The sequence below is a fragment of the Amblyomma americanum genome, chromosome 3, assembly GCF_052857255.1.
Source record: "Amblyomma americanum isolate KBUSLIRL-KWMA chromosome 3, ASM5285725v1, whole genome shotgun sequence".
NCBI lineage: Eukaryota > Metazoa > Arthropoda > Arachnida > Ixodida > Ixodidae > Amblyomma > Amblyomma americanum.
This window is the reverse complement of record NC_135499.1, coordinates 188,860,055-188,881,963: the sequence shown is the minus strand read 5'-3', so window position 1 is coordinate 188,881,963 and position 21,909 is coordinate 188,860,055. Positions and strand designations below refer to the sequence as shown.

General features: G+C 46.0%; 1 protein-coding gene and 1 non-coding gene across 2 annotated transcripts in view; both read right to left on the bottom strand.

Annotated features, from left to right (window-relative positions):
- The window catches only part of LOC144125681 (nucleolar MIF4G domain-containing protein 1), a 33,161-nt gene extending 26,137 nt beyond the window's left edge, over window positions 1-7,024 (bottom strand). The window contains exons 1-2 of the mRNA XM_077659273.1: window positions 6,686-7,024; window positions 322-465 (exon numbers count right to left, since the gene is read on the bottom strand). Coding sequence (XP_077515399.1) covers window positions 322-465; window positions 6,686-6,841 — 300 coding nt within the window. The 5' untranslated portion in view covers window positions 6,842-7,024. The remainder of the gene's footprint in view (window positions 1-321; window positions 466-6,685) is intronic.
- Window positions 7,025-7,383: 359 nt separating this feature from the next.
- TRNAS-GCU (transfer RNA serine (anticodon GCU)) lies at window positions 7,384-7,465 on the bottom strand. The gene has a single exon. It is a non-coding gene; the product is annotated as a tRNA-Ser (tRNA).
- Between the last annotated feature and the right edge of the window lie 14,444 nt (window positions 7,466-21,909).

The window sequence follows — 21,909 nt, the reverse complement described above, 5'->3', positions numbered from 1 at the left end:
AGGTTAGAGGTATTCTTGATTCCTGTAGTAATGAATACATTTTGAATACAGACACTTTTTGCATCAAATCTTATCAAATTGCATGAGACTGATTTTAAGAAAAAAAAAAAAGAATGAAACACCCATAAAGGTGGGTGGTAATTAACAAAAACCTTTCAAATAAGGGGATAACGATGAGACCTCCCTACTCTTGTGAATGGACAGAATTTTTTGGTGGCATTAAAATGAGTAGTAATAGTAAAAAATACTAGTGGTGTAAGCATAGAGAACAACAATGACATATCCATGGTACATGATAGGAGAACAAAAACAAAAACATACATGCTTCGTTGGTTTCTTCAGTGCAGCCTCCTCCTCCTCCTTTTTAGGCAGCACACGACCTTTGCCAGGTGGCTCGCGTTCACTTGGCTTTTGTGTGATGTTGAGCTTCTGGCATATTCTCTCCATCTCTTTTTGTATGATCCCCTACAATAAAAGATTAAAAATAACAATAGAGAGAACAGTGCTCGTTTTATACTTTGCAGGTATGCAACACTTGAGCACCGGCAAACCACATGACTGTCAAGCCAAATGACAACCTTCCAGGTTTACCTTTGGGTTCACATACTTTGGTCAGTTCAGGTTCAGCTCTTGACGAGGTAAAGAAAAGACTTTAAGAGGCTTAAAACAGTACCTGAAGCTTCCTGCTGAACAATCTGCTGACCTGCTGAAATGAAGGCAAAGACACAACTTTTCTTGGAGCTTTCTTCTATACAATTGAAGCTGTAATTTTGCATGTGTAGCCCAAACATTTTAAGCTTTCTATCCAATAAAAGTGAAGAACTTCAATTTCCAATCACTTGAAAGAAGGCCCAAAAAACTCTGACAGCTAGGAATAATAAAATTTGCCTTCAAGACCTCAATACTTTTCTAGAATACGGCCTGATCATACACAAGAAATATTTAATGGAGTGAAAAATTGCATCCATTGCATCAGATGACTTATTTTCGTGATATAAGCTTTACCTTAACTTATTTACTAAAGTTATTTATTTATAGCAATACCCTCGGGCCCGCACAGCGTTATAAAGGGGTGGGGGAAAAGGAAAAAAATACACATAGTAAAAAGTACAGGTAAAAAGTAAAAATCATGATGCAGACGCTTGTTGACGATGCACTAGGTGACAAGTGTCTTGAAAGGATGACACGTCTTAAATGCAGGTTACACGAGGTGGAAAGGTGGTTCCACTCAGTGCTGGTCTTCGTAAAGAATGAATTAAAAAGTGCATTCATTTTACAAGTAGGGATGGCAACTTTATACGGATGATCAACACGTGATATGTGTGATGGGACTGAAGAAAAAAATTCCTGTTTTAGTGTCTCATTATGAAAGAAAATCCTGTGGAAAAGACTGAGGTGTGAAATGTTTCTACGAACTGCGAGATTAGTCAGTCCAAGTTTCGTTTAGTTTAGTGAGTTGTGCGGGGTCCCACCAAGATATTTATAAGACAAGACGCACTCTAGTGAAACTCCATTAATCTTGTAATCAAACATTTTGGACGGGTTAGATTGGCGTGAGATGGACATAGCTTAGCACTTTGATGTGTTGAGAACCATAGACCATCGCTGACACCAAATAAAGACGTTATCAAGATCAGACTGAAGGAGGGAACTATCATTAGCGTTATGTATCGCACGAAAAAGAACATAGTCATCAGCAGAAAGCTTAAGGGAACCGTCAATTCCAATCGGAGGGTCATCAATATATATCAGAAAGAGCAAAGGACCTAGAACAAAACCTTGGAGAACACCAGATGTTATGGCACATGAGAATGATAGAGAGTCGTTAGCTGATAGAAACTGGGTGCGGTTAGTCAAGAAACACTCAATACATTTGAGAAGATTAGGGCCAATATTCAGGAAACTTATTTTAAGAAGGAGTAAGTTATGCGATACCTTATCAAAAGCCTTAGCAAAGTAAAGAAAGATGCAGTCGGTTAGTGCACCACTATCTAAAGACAATGCTAAGATATTAGTGAAAAACAAGTGTTGAGTCACGCGAGAAAATTTTTTCAAACCTTGTGCTGACAGGAACTTAAGAAAGAGTTACTTTCCAGAAAAGAAACGAGATTAGAATACATAATGTGCTCTAAAAGTTTACAAATACTTGTTAATCAAATAGGTCTGTAGTTAAGCGAAGAATTCGAATTACTTTGCTTGAAGAGTGGAACAACCTTTGCTACCTTCCAGTCTGCCGGCATTGTGGGGTGTGCGACAGATTGGGTGAAAAGGTGTGCTAAATATATGCTCGAATAAACAGCAGTGTTCTTCAAAAACTTCGAAATAATGTTGTCAACACCACAACTAGATGATAACTTCAGGCCCTGGATTAATGTCATATATGCCAGTACCACTTCCAGGCCCTCGCTGCCAATTGTAAACTGCTGTTCCCTTGCTAGACTGTTGAACATTACTTTAGTTTTCTGCATGTTAATATTTAGACCCAGCATTCTGCTCTGCCTTTCTAACTCATTGATCGTGATTTGCAGTTCACCTCCTGAGTGATTCTGCAGTTCACAATTAGCAGCGAGGGCCTGGAAGTGGTAAAGGACTACTTAGGGCAGGTAGTGACAGCCGATCCGGATCAAGAGAGGGAAATAACTAGAAGGATTAGAATGGCGTGGAGCACATATGGCAGGTTCTCTCAGATTATGAATGGCAGTTTACCAATTTCCCTTAAGAGAAAAGTGTACAACAGCTGTATCTTATCAGTACTCACCTACGGGGCAGAAACATGGAGGCTAACGAAAAGAGTTCAGCTTAAGTTAAGGACAACGCAGTGAGCCATGGGAAGAAAAATGATAAATGTAACGTTAAGAGACCGGAAGCGGGCAGAGTGGGTGAGGGAACAAACGCGGGTTAACGAGATCCTAGTCGAAATCAAGAGGAAGAAATGGGCTTGGGCAGGGCATGTAATGTGAAGGCAAGAAAACCGCTGGTCCTTAAGGGTAACGGAGTGGATTCCAAGAGAAAGTAAGCGTAGCAGGGGGCGGCCGAAGGTTAGGTGGGCGGATGAGATTAAGAAATTTGCAGGCAAAGGGTGGATGCAGCTGGCAAAGGACAGGGTTAATTGGAGAGACATGAGAAAGGCTTTTGCACTGCAGTGGGTGTAGTAAGGCTGATGACAATGATGATGATGACGATGATGATGATGATGCCAGTAAAATCGACAGCAATGGGGTCCATCGGAAAGAAATCGCTCTTAAGCACTTCTGGGGCCACATCGAAAGAACAATCAGAAAATAATTTTGCAAAGGTGAGGTTTAAGGCAGTACAACATTGATCACTTGTTATAGTATTCCCAGCACTAACAGAAAGCTGAATGACAGTTCATTCTCTGGGCCTGATAATGTTCCAGAACTTAGATGGATTAGTGGAAAGGAGTGACGGCAGTGTGTTATTTAAAAAGACGCGCTTGGCTTCTTTGATAGCTAGTCAATAAGTTCGGAAAACATCACTGTATATGGACCAACGTTCTGCACTGTTTGCAAGTTGTTCAAGGTGAAAGAAGCGTTTCTTCTTATTCAAAGTCATTTCATGGTAACGGTGAACCATGGTGATCAGGATTTTTTAAAGATTCGGAGTATTGGGAAGTACTTAGCGACTAGCAATGCAACTGTAATCTTAAATACAGACCAATTTTGGTCGACAGCTCTCTCAAAGAAGGTAGGCATGAAGTTTTCTATGAAGAGTGCTAGTTTGCTGTTAATTGATGTGTAGTCACCTCTTGAATAGTCTCTAATTGTCTTGATTCTGGTAACTTTCTTAGTTGTCTGTGTTGTTATTTCGAAGTGAATCAGGCAGTGATCCCTCAAGCCGGGCAAGTCAGTTATACGATGTAGGAGATCAGGAGCAGTGGTTAGAATTAAGCGTAACAGGTTAGTCTAACCAGAACCAAACCTTGTGTGCTCTGAAACAAGCTATGTAAGGTTAAACTGCATGTATATGTTCATAAAGGATTGGCTGACTGCAGAAGTATCTCTGACAGTTGGAAAGAGACCAATCTATCTGGGGAAAGTTAAAGTCACCTAACCGAAATAAAGGCAGTGAAGGGAATCATGTAACCAAAATATTCAATACATAATGTAAGTCACTGCAAAAAGATGGTGAAGCGTTCGGTAGAATAATGCACTTCGGTAGCGGAGGCTTATGCGAACACAGAGCATTTCAAGGGCAGTAGCGACAATGACGATGTCTGATACGAGGTAATCGGCAACGACAATCAGTACCCCACCTCCGTGTTTTGCATTCTGGTCTTGGCGGTAGATCGTGTAATTTTTTTTCACAGTCAAGCAATTCTGTATTGCTGATAGCATTTGAAAGCCAAGTATCCGTTAACACCACCACGTCGGCAGCACATCATGCATCAACGATGGACGATAAACCATGGTGTTTGTTCACAATACTCCGGATGTTTGTGAACAGAAACGATAGATTTTAACGGATGACAATAGGAGCATGTTTTTGGTTAGGATAAAGACGTATCTGCGTCAGTGTGGGTAGTGCCACACGAAGACCCAGCTGGACTGCTGTCACTGAATGGTCTTAATTCGCACACGCTCTCTGTGTCCGCTATGTAAACATAAGAGTTATTGCCGATATGAAGCTTGTTATACTGAACTGAAAATTTTTTGCCGCTTTGAGTACCAAACTTGAAAAGCTTTTTTTCTTATATTTCTTGTCACTTTGCAAAAATCTTCACTTACGGTTACCTTGGAAGCTTTTAACTTGTTTTATGAAGCAAAAATAGTTTCCCTAAGTTTAAAAGACAGAAATTTCACAAAACAGGGCGACATATGTCCGGGACAAAGCGGCCTAGTCTATGGGCTCGGGATATGTGTTCGTCGCTCTTGTCCAAACCAAAGTTAAACGTGGTATTTAGAACGGAGCAGAATTTTTGTTCGGATTCAGTCATCTCTAATAAGCAGCAGTGATATTAAGATACACACTATAAAGGCGTGAACATTAGGGCAAGACAACATATCAAGGCTTTCAGCTGAGTGTTGCGCATCATCTTTTATAGTGTGAAATACATAGTACAAGTCCTCCACAATTACAATTAACAAGGAACCATGGGAATATACACAGCTTTGACAGATGTCGTAGTGGCCACAGTCTTTGGGACCAGAAAGTGCAGTAAAAGCCTGGGCGTTTTGCTAATACACTTATCACCAACTGGTTCTCGTGTACAGTGTCAGAAGCTAGCCCCAGCAACGAAACCTGGTGCCCGTGAGGTCATGTAAAATATCTACACATGGACTGCCACTCATTATTGGGAAACGGCTAAGACAATGACATGCAACTGGCACTATAGAAGTGACACTTTCCTCTTTCATCTTGTTTCACACACTTCTTGAGATCCAAACCCATCCATAATGTCATGCCACCACAGTGCGCATTTGATGCTGATTTAGATGCCAGAATTTCTCACATGCCTTGGCTGAGATCTCAGAGCAAAGATGCCTCAGCATTTTAGCTTGTTTGATGTGTGGGCGCAGCATAAGGATTCCACCTGTCTTTGGGCTCAACAACACAATACTGATATTCCTGTACATAAGCAATGAATTTACATGTTCTTTCCTAGAGCCAGCTACAACTCCTAAATAGTCGAACCTCATGCAACAAGATTCGCCCACAATATCCAGTGTTCCTGCCTCGAACAAGTGAGCAGCTAGACTTCGGAGCTATGTAGCCAAATAACTTTAAAGCACCATTTCTGTGCCAACCCTCACATCCATTTGTAAATGCAGTTTGTAAATCCAGTCGTAAATCCATTCGTAAATGTGCAGTTCAGAACAGATTGCAATAGGGTATTTGTCTGGGCTGGTCGCTACATGGTTCAAACTGAAGGCACAGCGCACAAAGGACGGGACTAAGAAATAGACAAACACAGCGCTGTGTTTGTCTATTTCTTAGTCCCGTCCTTCGTGCGCTGTGCCTTCAGTTTGAGTTCAGAATGGCTCATTTTAATCGGTTCATGTCCCTTTTCAGCTATGGCATCAATTAGTTTCCTTTTTCACTCTAAAGTGAACATAAAGAGTGTCGGAAAAAAAAAAAAGAAACACTGCAACATTATGCTTGTCCTCTTCCTACGATAGCTTTCGAGCAGCTAATAGCTACATGGCACATAGTCCAAAAAAAACAACTGGAAGCACGTATTACATTAATTGCTCCCATTTGCTGATCAGCTCAAGAAGTATCAATTTGTTACAGCCAAAGCCACGCATGAGAAGCATGAAAGGGCCAGTGAAGCCGGAAGGAGATTTTTTTAGGAAAGAACCGCACGGTAACTATCTCGTTCACTCTAGAAAGGGACGAGGGAAAGTGTGTGTGTGTGTGTGTGTGTGTGTGTGTGTGTGTGCGCGAGGGGGGGGGGGGGGGGCAGATGAGCGGGTACATAAAAGCGGAACAAGAGATGTAGCCTGACACAAGCTGTGTGCGCCAGCAGCACGAACGCACGCATAAGAACAAAAAAGAACAAAACAATCACATTTCCGCTTCTTGCGTAGTTTCGATACCATGCTTAATTCTGTGCATTCAACACTGATCCCGACAGGTTCAAGCATTTATAGCAGAGCCGCCTTGGTTTACGTCGACGTTTTCAGATGCTGACATGGTTTGCAGAGAAGCATTAGAGTATGCATACCTTGTTCTTCAGGTGAAATGCATGCCGCCGCACCTTCTTTTCGGATCTCTCAAGCTTGCGTCGTTTCTTTCGTGACAACCCCGAAATCTGAACACCACACTTTGGCGGCTGTGCGCCTGCACGCATTGCACCTCTTACTTTGCGCGAACGTTTCATGTTTGCTCGCTATACAAGTATCACTTGCGGAGACCTGACGTACACAAAGTAGCCACAAAGCCAAAATCGCACGGCATGACGTTGTCACGTAGCACACGCGAACCAACAACTTTTTTTTATACCCATGCACGCAGACATGCAAGCAAAAGACATGGGCACGGGCGCAGCCATATTAGATTCAGTGTTGCCATTCGCGCTTCCTTGTGCTGCCATCTGTTTTGTAGTACGTCTGGCTCTTGTCCACTGAACCTGCAAGAACGAAAAATGCTTCGCAGAATCGTCCCTGCTACACCGCTTGAGGTGCCTTGCGTGAAGATCATAGATCAGCTTTTTTTTTTTCTTTAGAAAAGCACTGCCTAACCGCAACTGCACTGTAAGTGTGTAGCGTCGTTTGAGGCTCGCTAAAATGACCACGAGGCGTAACCAATGCTTTCATAACATGTCATAAGAGTGATAATCGCTTTTCAGAATGAAACGCAATCTAAAAAGCCAAAATAAACAGTTATATTCGTAAAAAAAAATATGCCAACAGACGCCTTTTGCGACGAGGATGGGATTCGAACCCACGCGGGCAGAGCCCATTGGATTAGCAGTCCAACGCCTTAACCACTCGGCCACCTCGTCCGACGGTTGCGCCCGATGCAACAACTCATCAGAACCGAATGTTTCAACATTCACTCGCGGCATTTTAAATGGTGTGGTTTTCAGCAGTCGAATGCCATGTAAGCTGCAATTACATCACACGGAAACTGAATTACAAAGAGCACCTCTCCCGCATAAAAGCACAGTTGAGCAGATCTCAAGTTTCTGCTGAACGCCAAACCCCTATCATAAGGCTATACACTTCAAAATTTCGCAGAGATGTGAAATTTAGTGGAAATTTTTGTTTTATACCTACTAAATATGGGCCAGATATACTTGCCTGAATCCGTGAGCATTAATTGGAAGTCCGCATTACGCGGCAATGCCGGACAAAAAAGACTGAAACCGTATTGTTTGCCTGGCATCACCGCATACGATCGGAGCTCGTTTCTCGCCCCTGAAAGGATGGGGAAAGCTCTTTGTTGCGCGCCTGGTGTCTGTCATTCGTCTGCTGGTGTCATTCTTCCACCGATAAGAGCTGGCGCTGCCCGTAAAGCTATTTCGGAACAGTCTCTTTTTCGATCAGGTATCACCGCATACGATACGAACTTTCGTTTAATTTTCATCGATTAATGCAAATGCCCGACCCAAACGACGTATAAAACAAAAATGCCACTAAATTCCACCTCTGTACGAAATTTGAGCACGAACAAGTCAGCGGTTTAGCCGGCAGAATTTTTCTTCGATGAGTGAAACGCTCATTTTGTGTGCGTCAATATATTTTCATGATCTCAGCTAGTATACTGTAGCACAAATTCAAAAGAAAACATTTGACAGAAGGTTGTCTGCTTGAGAAATTTAATTTAGTAGAAAGGTGACTGACGCCAATCCAAGTCAATTTTTAGAAAAACACGAAGTTTCGGGACTGGCTCGGTCCCTTCTTCATGGTGTGACGGCCGAGGCGCTGCTTGGATTTTTAATTAGCCCTCGCGTGGAAGACTTCCGGGTCAGTGGCCGCAAACCATGAATGTCAGAAGAGGGAAGTGTCCCCAGGGAGCGATTAATATTCTTCCGGGTCTGTTGGATGCGCCACGACTCGAGTAGAAGCCTCCTGCGCCAGTTAGCTCCGGTTTTCATACTATTTGAAAACATGATGTGGAGAAATTCTTGCCTGCTTCTGTTTGCCTCTGTTTACTGTTGTTTTCATACTTTGTTAACGCTTATTTAAAAGTTTCGTATATATCCTGCTGATCACTGATTGTGACAATGTTAGACAGTGACCTACGTTGTTGTGTTCGATGTCCCCCCCTCCCTATGGGAGTTTTCATGGAGCTTCCTTGAGACCACCTGTACCACCATGGGCGCTCTAAGCATCATGGGGCTGAGTTGCGCGACTGTTTTCCTCGCGTCGCTCTTGACGCCATTCGCTGAGCGGCCGTCACGTGTATCCGCTGACGACGTTTGTTCCATTTTGAAGTGGAGGAGCCGACTTTCCAGGCGCAACGCCGGTTCCTCGCCAGACCCAGTACCCTATCGGCTGCCATCAGGATCGGACGCGTCCGGTGCAGTCGGCTGCGGTGTGTTTCCGCCTTTTCCGTGCGCTCCAGTTGTATATATTTTGATAGTGCGCAGTGATGGCAGCCTAGTCTGATAAAAAACTACAGTTCAATATAAATTATAAATTGTTCAGCAGGCACGCTCAAACTCCATGCGGCGACTCATGTTTGCCATCAACAAATTATCTTCATTTTTCCTGCTGCGCTACAAGTTCCAAATGAAAATGTGAACAAAGGTTTTGTTCTTAAACCTAACTGTACGTGTCAGAGCATTTCTCATGTGCAGCCGCTGCCAGCCTGTCTGCTTATTCTGCTGCCACCTCCAGCATTTTGCAGAAATGATTTGTTTGGTGAAATAATGTTTGACAAGCAAACTGTATGTGAAATTTTGTTCTAGTGCCAGTCTACTACACAGAAGTGGGAGGCCAGTCTCTCTGCATGAGTACAAGCTTTGCCTAGGCTATTTAACTATTTTATTTGTTAAGAATACCCTTAAGGTTCCACAGACAAGGATGTTAAAACTGGAGGAGAGGGGAACAAAAATAGCATGAAATACTTGAAAGCAAAATTGGATATTCAGATAATTATTTTTCCTTGAGTAAAAGCATGGAGCAGTCGAAAACAAAGATATTTCAGAATGCAGTGAAGGTACATATATTTCAAGTAGGTCAAGAGAAAACGCAATAGTGCTTTAGGAAAAAAGAGGAAATAACAGCACCAGAAAGAGATACACATCACTTTTCGAGATCCTTGGAATCTATTAAAGAAGTACAGCACGTGATGTGTTTGACTCGAAAAGATGACCATGGCATAGGAAAAATGCAATGGAGGGCTAGAAGTCCGAGCAACCAATGATACGTATATTTTGTGAAAGATAAGCGCGCGAGTTTGCGATATCTGTGCCTTCGGTTGGTTAGATTTATTTGCGTGCAAAATGCATTGCTTTAGACTGCCCGCATTCACATCGTATGCAGCGTGGTTTCACAAGCTTCGTGCAACATCGGCGGTCCCAACCCTATAGAATAATGTATTTCAATGTGGTTCTGCAATGAGATGCAATACCGCACTTTTCTTCACCGCACAACTCACTCAGGTTTTTGATTTTCAAGCATTTCTGCGCTATTAATGTCCGTACTGCGATCTATCGCTGTCATTCCGCGGTCTTTCTGTCATGATGTATGATATTTTCGGCAGATCAGATTATTTTTCGGCGTTTTTTTCAACGAAGTAGATGGGCTTAGCATCGATACCTGAGCACTGAGACAGTAAAAGTAAAAAGGATGCCCGCAATCCAGCGCCGTTTGTAAGCTGTTCAAAAAAAGTCAACTGCTCTACAGCGCCAGCCCCGTCATGATCCCAGCGCCTGTGCGCTCGAGGAGCTGCTTTCCCGCACAGCTTGGAACAAAATGGCGGACCTTCGCGCAACTCTGCTCCCTGCGGGAGCATATACAGGAACACTACATGGGGCGGAGAGCTACCGACTGCATAACTACAACTTTTGGCCAAAAAATAATTAAAAACAAAAGTTGTTCGATAATCAAGAATGTCCTATATTCAATATCCTGCCTATAAATTGCAACAAACGAGCAGAAAAGCATATGTAAATGCAAAGTTTGCCCAAGCATTGCAGACCACAAAAGCCAATATTTCGTGCTTAACAGGCGCACTTTTAAAAAGAAATATGTTTTTGAAAAAAAAAAAATGTAGCCGCTTCAACAATTCAAAACGTTTTTCCACAACATTTCGGAAAACAAACGCTTTTAATGGCGTCGTGTGCTGTTGCGTTCTCGCTACTATGGCTTTTGCGCACTACTTTTACGCCGAAGTCGTCTGCGTGCGGAGCGCGCCGTGGATACGGAGTGGGACATCTCTGTAACGCCACTCTGTGCTCCTGAAAAAAAACCTACTGTCCTGCACCAAGCAGCTCATCGCCCCATGATGCTTTGCGCGCCCATGGAGGTACAGGTGCAGTGCCGCCAGCTTTCGCTCTAGTTAATAGTAAGAAACTCTATGCCCCCCCCCCCCCCCCCCTCTCCTTACGTAATGCCCCTCCCAGGGGTCTTTAAGGGCCAATAAATGATGATGATGATGATGAATTGTACCGACGGTCAATTCGGTGGTCGCATGCGTTGTAGTGATCGGCCACAGCGCCGCGCTGACGGTTCAGTTGTCGGACGTCTGCTTTGTGTTGCCTCATTCTATCCGCGAAGTTCTTCGTTTTCCCTACGTATGTGGCCGGGCAGACCGAGCAGGGAATTTTGTATACAACGCCTTGGGCACTGCTGCGCTCAAACGTAGGCCCATATATGTGCTAAATCTCTATATCAAGCTCAGTGCACCTAGATTTCGTTGCATAACTACATTCTGTTATCTTTCGGCTTCACAGGCCTATGGATGTAGCGATATATATACGACTCAGGTCGCAAAAGCAGTATGGGTTGCGCTTTTCGGAGGACATGACAGCGCACTTGACAGAAAGCGCCCACATGTGTGTATTGAGCTACAATTAATCTTAATCGCTGCAATATTCACGACAGCTTGGTGTAAGGTCTTTAAATAGGCTTGTCGACTGATAGATGTTTAAAAAGCATATACCGACAAGCCTATTTAGGAATCTTATCTGCATTGCCTATGTGCAACCTACCTACACTGTAACATAGTTTGCACACTATGGTGTTTTGTGGCGTCCACTGCAATCCTAAACTCCCTAAAAGAGAAATTTATTCGCAGTCAAACAGGTTTGGATTAGGAGTTTAGGCACAATTGAACCCATTATTATGAAAAAATTTTGAAGACCTCAGCACTTCATAAGAGGGGAAACAAGCACCGTAACACCTGTTCTTTATAGAAAGCTAGCTGTTTGCTGTGCCTGTATGTGTCGTGTTCTGTGACATTAAAAAAGCTAAAAAAGCTTTTCCTCCAGCGTCCAGTGGTCCCGCCCTAAGAGTAACGTTGAGCAGCATACGCCGTATACACTACGACGAATCGAATGCAAAGAGCTGGTACACCCTTACAGCGCTATAATTCTAACAATGCACGCTCACATGGAAAATACATTAGGCGTATTTGTTGTCCACACAATGAGTTGGACCCTGAAACTGAGCCTGCATCGTGGTTACATGTTTTTGTGCTCAGCTGCAGTGACGACATACAATGCCTCGAAAGACAAAAAATAAAAATTGGCAGCTATTGCCTCGAGTTTCATGCTGGACGCTGCGCCATCGCGTTGTTCCGTCTGTTCGTTCTCGTCCTGTGTGCAGCGCTGTACGTGTTCTTTGTACCACACAATGTGCCGCCTGAAATGTACGCAGTTTACCTTGTGGGGACCTGCCCTGCAGCCCCCTGAGTTTGCTTTCCCGCGAGGCACCGTGCAGCAGCAGTCTCATTTCGAGGATGAACGCGTTCCCTTGCCAGTTACATTAACTGGCAAGAGAGGGCGCCAGCGTCGCTGCGCGGAAGACTGCTGAAGCCCGCCCGCGGGAGATGGGGTCTCTTCGGCCGGGATAATCAGCCTGAGCGGACGCGTCGCTCGGGGCTCCGCTCTTCGCCGGCGGGGCGAAGAAGCGACGGGGAGACAGGCTCCCGTACTCGTCCCGTCCGGCCTGCGGAGTTTATATCCCTTGCCCTAGCGCGGGCGAACATTCGCTCGGAACCTTGCTGGTGAGTCGGACGACCTCGATTCATCAGCGTACCTTGCTGCTAGCTGGCGTTATTGTTTCTGTAGCAATAAATGCCTGTTTGTGTCAGCCAATGTGTCGTTCCTTTGTTCCCTCAGAGCAAGGCCCGCCGTGGTCGGCGAGCGCTCGGCAGCGTAAGCGATCACGGGGTGGGGTCCGGGCGGCTTTGTACCGTGTCAGCCGCGATTGAGTGAGGAGAACGTACTTATCTCCCCAAATCAAACCCCACAACCTCTGCAAGAGCAATACAACGAAGGTGACTGCTTCACGTTATAGCTGCTCGGAAGTAGTTTGAGTGCCATACAGTCAGGCCGTAATGAAACGCAAACAGCGCCTGTGAACAAAACAGAATATTTTACTTGTGTACTCTTAGGTGCAGCTAGTTTACAACTAGCCTGATTCGTGCTCCTGGGTAAGGGGTCAACCGAAGCAGATATTCGTTTTGCCGCAGAGTAGAAAAGTAAGGCATATGCGCGTCCGCGTTTCATTCCGGCCAGACTGCAACTATAGTACAGACGTACTGGAGCAGCGACGATGCTGAAGGCGCCAGAGAACACTGCACGGGATGCACGGAAGGAGAGATTCGGCGCTGCCCAGCTATTCGATCAGTTCTTGCCCTGAATGGCGACATTGGGCGTAGATCGAGAGGTCCATGTTGCTCTCCAAAGTATCCAAGTTATGAGGAGACGGCGGCCCCTTTGCATGCAGGAGTCAATGTTGGCACTTTCTCTCTCAATCCGCTCATTGTAGGGTCTCAAACTCGTTGCATTCTGATAAAAAGTGCAGTTGATTGAGCGAGACAGCTTCTTGCTGTTGTGCTAGCTGCACGAAGGCCTATCTCAAGTTCTCAACGAGTTATTACCAGAACACCACGATTCGAGGAGGAGGAAACGACTTTATTGTGCAGAAGGGGGTGGGGAGCCAGGCTAGGGCCGGGAGGCTAGGTAGGCCCAAGGGGCCGCAACCTTAGCCAATCATACCGCTATCCTGGTTTGTTTTTAGTCAACTGTTCTTAATGCTTTCTCCCACTCTTCTGGTGAGGGGAGGGGGGGGGGGGGGGCTAGTCGCATGAGATCTTTTGGGGCGCGGATTGCGGTCGCATCCCCACAGGATGTGTTCCTGTCCTGCTTGAGGCAGCGCACAGTGTTTACATTTTGATAAGCTATCATCCTTGTGGATAGTTGCTAGTCTCCTAGAACCAAGCACGCTTCTCATCTGAGTTTTTCTAACTGACTGCTCAGTCCTTTACATGGAGGTGGGTAGATTCGTCTCTCTTCCCTTTGCCGACGGAGGCGATCCCCGTAGCTCAACGCCATTTCGTCTGGGTCCGCTGGATGAGGCTGCCCTTCCGCCCGGTCTGTAATTGCTCGGGCTTCGAAGTGGGCACCCTGGCCTTCCCTCGTGGCTGGGAAGCTTGATACGCGTTTCTGGTTCCTCTAGTTTTCTTGCAGCGGTGTGTCCTGTTTGGCCCGATCTAAAGCTTTTTACTGCTGGCATCGAGTCCGATATTATGAATTTCGTTCCTTCAATGGTGGTTGCGCTTGCGACAGCGGCTTCTTCAGCCTCAGCTACAGATTTTGCTCCCTTGTATTTCTTCAATCTTGATAGTTCTTTCAATTCCGTCCACGACCGCTATTGCATACGTGTATTTGCGTATGGTTGAAGGCCTATACATATGTTGCTGGATTGTCAGCCGGAGCTTTCGTTGCTGTGTGCGCCACGGTGCGAAACACTTACCGTGTGGACTGGTGGTGCCATCTGCCGTAAACGGCAAAAGTCACAAACGCTGCATTTTAACAGATAAGGGGAAACCCGTCACATAACTACGTGTTCCAGATACACAATTTTTTTAATGCAAATATACTCTCGGGCAAAAAGAAAGCTCGCAAAGCGTGAGGACAGTAGGTGAGCCAAAGGACTCCCGGCAACAATCGTGTGCTAAATGGTGCGAAGGTGCTGGCTTCTCTGCAATGCATGAATGCTTTACAGAGCAAGCTGATCGCAAGCGGTGCATTGAAAACAAACGCGGAACAGGGCCAGACCCGCAGCACCGCATGGCTGACCAGCTTGGGTCTCCTGCACGCCATGCTGCTGGCTGGACTTTTAACGCGACAGCGTAAAAGGCCCAGTTGTCCAGGAAATCTGGTCTCGGCGTTGTCGGCGTCGGTGCTGGCGTCGGCGTTGTGAGCGAAAATTACGAGCATGACTCTGGCAGGTGGTGCCCAGACAGCAACCTGGGAGACAGGTGGGCCATCTAGGTCACGTGACCTTGCGGATTTCTCGCAACCTGCCCACCATGACATGCGGCAGTTAAATTAATGATTGGTCGCTCGGGAAGAGCAACCTAGGCTGCACATGGCCCACCTCAGGGAGCACCTACCATCGCAGGGCAGATGGCATCGCTTAACCGCTGGACCACTGCGCCAGGAGGGGTATGAGGACTCCCAGGTATCTATTAACGTAAAGTGGAAAATGACCTCCTGCATAGATGGGAATTAACCCATTACACTATCTCGTCGTACCTTTAAGGCGGCGCTTGAGTGTCCCCTCCAATTTTTGTGTGCACGAGCTGCAAGAGCAGAGCGAGTGAGCGTGAGAGTGAGCGAGCGAGAGTGGCGCAAGAGTGCCACACCAGCCGTCCAAATATCCCATGCTTTCACTTCTTTGTGGAAATGTTGCAATGGATATAAGACTTGGCGCAGATGCCTAATTTAACCCTTTCCTTACGGTAGGAAAAATGACCGTTTATTTTGTAGCTTTAAGCAGCTTTTTCTTTTGTGTGTAAAAATTATTGCAGTTAAAATTGAGTGCAATACACGAGAAAAAGCTAAATAAACGTGTTTTTTAGGTATACTAGATCGAATAGCGAATTGCGCGTTGCAACAGAAGATTTTATTTCCAAAAAACAAGATTTTGGAGAAAAAATAAAAAAAGAACTTGTAAAGGCAAAGGCACGCTTGTCTCTAAAAAGAAAAAAAATTACAAGAATTTTCTAAAATGTGCAAAATATTTGATATTCTATTGACCACTGTCTGCGAAAAAATGAAACTTATATCTTGAATAGTATTCTTGCTACAAAACAGTAACTGGAAACCCTATAGTTAAGCACTGTAGCGCAGCCGCCTGTGTTCCAGGCTGGTTCCTGTCGTCGCCGGTGTCATAACTGAATACCGAGGAAAAGGCAGTATGTTCTGACTAGCTGCTGCTCGGGTTGTCGATAAAATCAATCGGAGGCAAAGCGAAGTCCTGAGATTTGCGACGTCATGCGGAAGCTGCCAAGCTACTTAGGCGTTACCGCGTCTTCGGAGCACATTAATAACAAAAATGCCATCTTGCGGGAAATGAAGAACTGCATCGAAAATGAAATTTTATTTGTCTAATTACTTGCGAGATGACGCAGCGTACTCGTAAGCAACGCGGAAGGTTGCGAAATCGGGGTGCGAAATTATCGTTAGGCTAACAATGCTCAATGGGCGCGATAACAAAAGAGCTCAGAAAATTGACCTACATGTATGGATTACAAGAAAACTACAATATAGGTAAGAATACCTGACATCCATTCTTCGATGGTGCCCTGAATACATTTGCCACGAAGATATTCGCTTTGCTTCTGTAGGAGGCTAATGTAAACTACGCTGACGCAATCACGTCTTTTCTCGAATGGATTGACGCAAGCTCGAAGATCTGTCTTGCGCGTTGTTCAAAACATGCGGTGGCACAGTGCACCCTTACCTAGAACGAGTGTTCAATCACAACTAACAATGAATGTGCAAAACGACAAGCGTCCACAGTGGCGTGTCAAGTGGCGCTGCGAGCGTTTTGGCACACCAATTTCCCTACGATATTTGCACTTAGCCAATCCACTCTCAATGCCGGTTCGGGTTCCTCGTGGTGTCACCCCCTCCCCTTCATGCAGAAATCTGCTTGTCCCCTTCCCCCTGCTTCTCTCCCCACCGCGCTCCTTAATTATCCCCCATCGCCGCCCGGTAGTTCCGGTGTCAGTCTCGCAGATATACAGCTATACGGCGCGGGCAGTGGATTGTGATTCCTTTTCATTACACGCACACATTTGCACAACAACACGCTTTCGCGAGAAACGCGCTCCGATGACAAGGACTGCGCAAACGCGAGCGGTCACACGTCATTTAATTCCCTCCTAGTGCGGCGCGGTTTCAGCCTCCCCACTGAAATACGAAACACGCTGCGCTACTGGTTCCCACCGCTCCTCCTCCCAGGGGTCACGACACTCGGGCGAACTTTCGCCCGTGCCTCGCGCGGCTGCGGCAAATGGAGAGGGGTGGTGTGGGAAGAGCGAAGCACAGGCAAAGATACGCGTTCGCTCGTGCATTGCGCCCCCGTCCGAGCAAGGGAGGACGAACGTGCGCGTGGGGCAGGTGCAGGGGGCCACCCTGCCGAGGGCCGGTCGCCGTTCGGCACAGTTCGGCACGCGCGACGGACAGGTGCGTTCCCTGACGAGGAGCTATGAACCTCGGCCAGAGCGGACTGGCTGTGCGGCCGATCAGGGGCCGCATCACGGAAGCCCAGCACTCGCTAGTGTGCAGCCTGCTGGCGGTTGCGTCATGCGACCGGAATTCGCTCGTGCGAATCCCGTTTGCGGTTCCGTTCTGTCCTTGTGCACTGGAAAGGCGGGAGCGGAAAGGGTGTCAGAGTCTCTCTTAAAAAAAAAAAAACGCACATCAGACCCAAATTCATAAAAAAGTCCGAATACACAGGTAAAAGTCTATAGTTAGTGTGTAAGGCAGTCACACACTACACGTGTCGCAAACAAGGCACCATACAGGTCATGACACATTCTACAGACATGTACAGAAGTTGAGAAATTTAAAAGGCAAATGCCCAAAAGCCATATAACACTTGGATTTTGTATTTGTGTTCAACACAGCCCGGAAATATATATAAATCACTTAAAAAGCCAATTAAGAGTCTTTGCAAACCCCATGTAAGCACTTGTCACACGCCATTCGAAAGCACTCGTTGGCAAAAAGGAATTTCTACCACAGAGCGCTCTTAACTGCAAAATGCGTACGGAATATATAATAAAGTGTTTGCCGGTGTGGTGCATTTGCGGATAAGCAACAGTAGGTTATCAGTGTCTTCCTCTGACTCTCCGCCTGCTGACAGTTAAGGGTAACCGCGGCGGTCGAATTTCGATGGAGGCGAAGTTCTAGAGGCCCGTGTACTGTGCGATGTCAGTGCACGTTAAAGAACCCCAGGTGGTCCAAATTATTCGGAGACCTTCACTACGGCGTCTCTCATAGCCTGAGTCGCTTTGGGACGTTAAACCCCCATAAACCAAACAGTTAAGGGTAAATTGATTTCGGTTATTGTAGAAGGGAAATTTTATACGGACATGCATACAGTAGGCGACATAAATCAGGCGTTAATAACAAACAGTGACGTCAAGGACATGGCTCTCTCTAGCCTTTAGCAAAAGCTACCTTCAGGCCTCCAAACGCGCAATTTCGACAAATTGCTGTTAGCTGACGCCTGTGGTCCAACTGACGTGGCTGTGTGATAAAATAATCAACCTATTTAGTGCACTGCCAAAGGCGCGCATAGTCCTCGCTCGATTCACAAGACAGCTCCACTCAAAGATATGAAGGATGCTCACCACAAACGTTCCCTTTTAACGCGACAACGTTAAGGCTCCCGTTGTTGTGGTCCGCTGATGGAGAGGCACATACCCACAGTGGGAATTGGCCAGGGTGTTGTTGTTGTTACCCTCATACAATGGCACATGCCCACACAGGGGGATTGGCCAAGAATTGGAGGGCACAGAGAGTTTTTAAGGTAAATATTTCCTGGACGAAAATGAAATGAATTCTGAGGAAGGAAGAAGTAAACAAAAAGGAATAGCGAAATGAAATGGCCAGGGTGCCACTGCAGAAAATCCGGCTTCGTCGTCGTTGGCGTTGTGAGCGAAATATCCCCAGAGAAGAAACTTATAGGTGGGCCACCTAGGTCACGTGACCTTGTGGCGTCATCGCAACCTGTCCACCGGATTATGAGCAAACTGCCCGCCGTGGCGGGTGGCAGTTAAATTAAGGATTGGTCGCGTTGCTCGGGAAGAGCAAACAGGGTCGCACTAGCCCCAGCCATGGCAGCACCTGCCATCGCAGGTGCTGCATCGCTTGCATCGCTTAAGTGCTGCACCGCTGCTCCAGGAGTGGTATGAGGGCTCCCAGGGATCTATGAGTGTTAAGTAGAAAATGACCAATTCCGCATGTATGGGCATTCACCCATTACCACTGTCGTGTCACGCCCTTAAGACGGAACTTAAGTGCGCTTCCAATTCTTGAATTCATAACGCACTGCCCTTTATTATAGGGGAGCGCTTAACTTCAGAACGCACAAAACGAACGATACTACACGAGTCACCGAGCGCATACTATCAACTGAGTTTATTTTCGAAGAGGGTCATATTCATACACACCTAATCATGGGAAAAAAGAAAACACGGACAAAAAAAGCACAAAGAACAGCAAAAACCCAGCTGACATGAAACCGTCCGGAAGAGGCTCGACCTTTTCGCACAAGTCATGCTTAACCATCTTAAGGTGCCAAAAACAGTTTTCCTTTTTTGGTCACAGCCACAGATGGGTCGCTTAATTACGAACCCCCTGACGGTTTTGCCTGAAGCCTTACGAAAAGCCTCCCACAACTCCCTCATGATCTTGTTCTTCGATTTGGGAAGAATCGTTGTACTTTCAAGCAAGGGTTGCCACTTGTGCCCAGCGCATTGTGTTGCAAGGTTGCCAAGTTCGGTGACAAGAGATTGGCTGTAGTTGTGCTCTCTAACCTCTGGGCTTTTTGCTGGGTGTGTGTTTTCTTCTTTCCCATGATTAGATGTGTATAAATGTGAGCCCCTTCGAAAATAAACTCAGTTGATAGTGCGCGCCGGGTGTCTCGTGTCGTATCATCCGTTTTGTCCGTTCTGAAATTAAGCGCTCCCCTATACATTAATGAGCGACCAACTAGCCCCTTTTAAAGCACTGCCAACGCATAGTACTTCAGAAAAACACAAAGTACAAAACAGAACACATGCAGGCACTTTGTCCTTCGTTTTCTTCTAAAGCGCTAATCAGTTCAGGCGACCATTGCCAACTAGCCCACGCGCGCGGCGAATCGCGAGCGCACGGCCGCTCCAGTGGAGCACGTGCATCCTCTGCGCCGCGTTGCGTGCGGGCCCGTCAGATTCCGTTTCGTTCGGCCTCTTCCATCGCAGGTATATGGACGCATCGTGCTGCGGCGGCAGCCAACTCGCTTTCCCGACCTCCGGGGGTACTCCTCTTCAAAGAGGGAGTCTTGTCCTTGAGACAAGGCGTGCTTTGCAAGGCGATCTAACGAGGTCAATAGTAACACTCCGCATCGTTTCAGAGGAAGTGTACTACAGCGTACGGATCGCCCGTACCAAGGCTGCCTTGGTTCATTCATTTTGTACATCGTTTTTAGAGGTAGTGCTGAGCTGCACGGGACGGCATGCTTTGCGGTACGTGTCGTGCGCCAGCCTTCGCACGTACCCTGCCACACCGAAACGTGCTTGAGGAGCACGAAGTGTTGTGCTTTCTTGTTGAATGATGAGATCAAGAGCATAATGGGAGCGTTAGGTTCTGAAGTTGTGGCAGCACTCTTTAATGGTGGGCTTAGTTTGAACGCCCTCTATTAAGTATAATTAGGGGTTGGACTTTTGGGTTTAAACCGAAAAACACCGATAAAAGTGCGCCGAATTCGTTTTTTTGAAATTCGGTTCCAACCGAAAAAGGTCCGTTTTTCTGGGATGCATGTCGCAGCTAGCTACAGTAGGTCACAGAAGAAAATGATAAAAGTGCTGTAACCAGGAACGCAGTCAGGCAACGGTATATTTGAATTTTAGTGCCGTGATTCGGTGTTTGTGAGTTTTAAGGCATTGATCCCCGAACTCGGACACTGTGTTGCAGATTGGGAGGCTGCTCGTCTTAGCTAAATGCTGTCGGCTGGCGTATACTCCGTCTACTATGACTTATCTCCGGCTTAGGGCCGTCGCTTGATCAAGTAGGTGTTCCTAGTGCACGTAACTACGCTGACACCTTTCGAACCGTAACCAAAACGAAACTATGCATGAGCGGCGCAGAAATTTCATGTTCTAGCTTCCGCGACAGTTAAGCGGCAGCAGTTCCATTACTGCCATCAGCGCCCTGAACGTTTGATGCTGGCCCACTTGCGTTTTTGTCTCACGACCCAATCGGTTAACACCGACATTTTTGCTTTTTATTGTTACCGTGCAACTTCCTTCTGCAAGGATATAACTGTTGATACGAATATTTGTTTGTTAATTAATACTGAAAGTACAAAGTAAGTTCTGCATAAATTTTAACCGCACATGGACGTCATGTATTTCACCGCAAAAAAAAAAGAAAGAAAAACACCGAAAAATCATACACAAAAAATATCTTCGCCAAAAAAAATCGAAAGCTGCGTTCCGAAATAAACACCGAAACATGTCTGCCGAATTTAAAAAGGAATAAAAACCGAGAACTCCAAATTATGAGCATAATTTGTGCTTCCGATGGAAATCCTAGGGTTTGGTTACTGCAAGCAGCTGTAGTGGTTATGTGAGACCGTTTGGAAAATAATTGTTGTTTTTTGTTGTTGTTAACGGCACTCTGAATGTGTCATCATCATCATCATAATCATCATCATCATCATCATCATCATCAGCCTTACTACACCCACTGCAGGGCAAAGGCCTCTCCCATGTCTCTCCAATTAACCCTATCCTTTGCCAGCTGCATCCACCCTTTGCCTGCAAACTTCTTAATTTCATCCCCCCACCTAACCTTCTGCCGCCCCCTGCTACGCTTACTTTCTCTTGGAACCCACTCTGTTACCCTTAAGGACCAGCGGTTATCTTGCCTTCGCATTACATGCCCTGCCCAAGCCCATTTCTTTCTCTTGATTTCGACTAGGATGTCATTAACCCGTGTTTGTTCCCTCACCCACTATGCCCGCTTTCGGTCTCTTAACGTTACACCTATCATTTTTCTTTCCATGGCTCGCTGCGTTGTCCTTAACCTAAGCTGAACTGTGTGTCTGAATGTGTGTCCTTACGGAAATGGAAAATAGAACTGTGGCCATTGCAGTGACGCATTTCATCAAGTCGCTATCCAGTTTTGAGGGATACAAAATATTTGTTGCTTTATGAACTGCACCAGAAATGTACCGCGGTTTGAAACTTTACTACGACGGCTCGAAC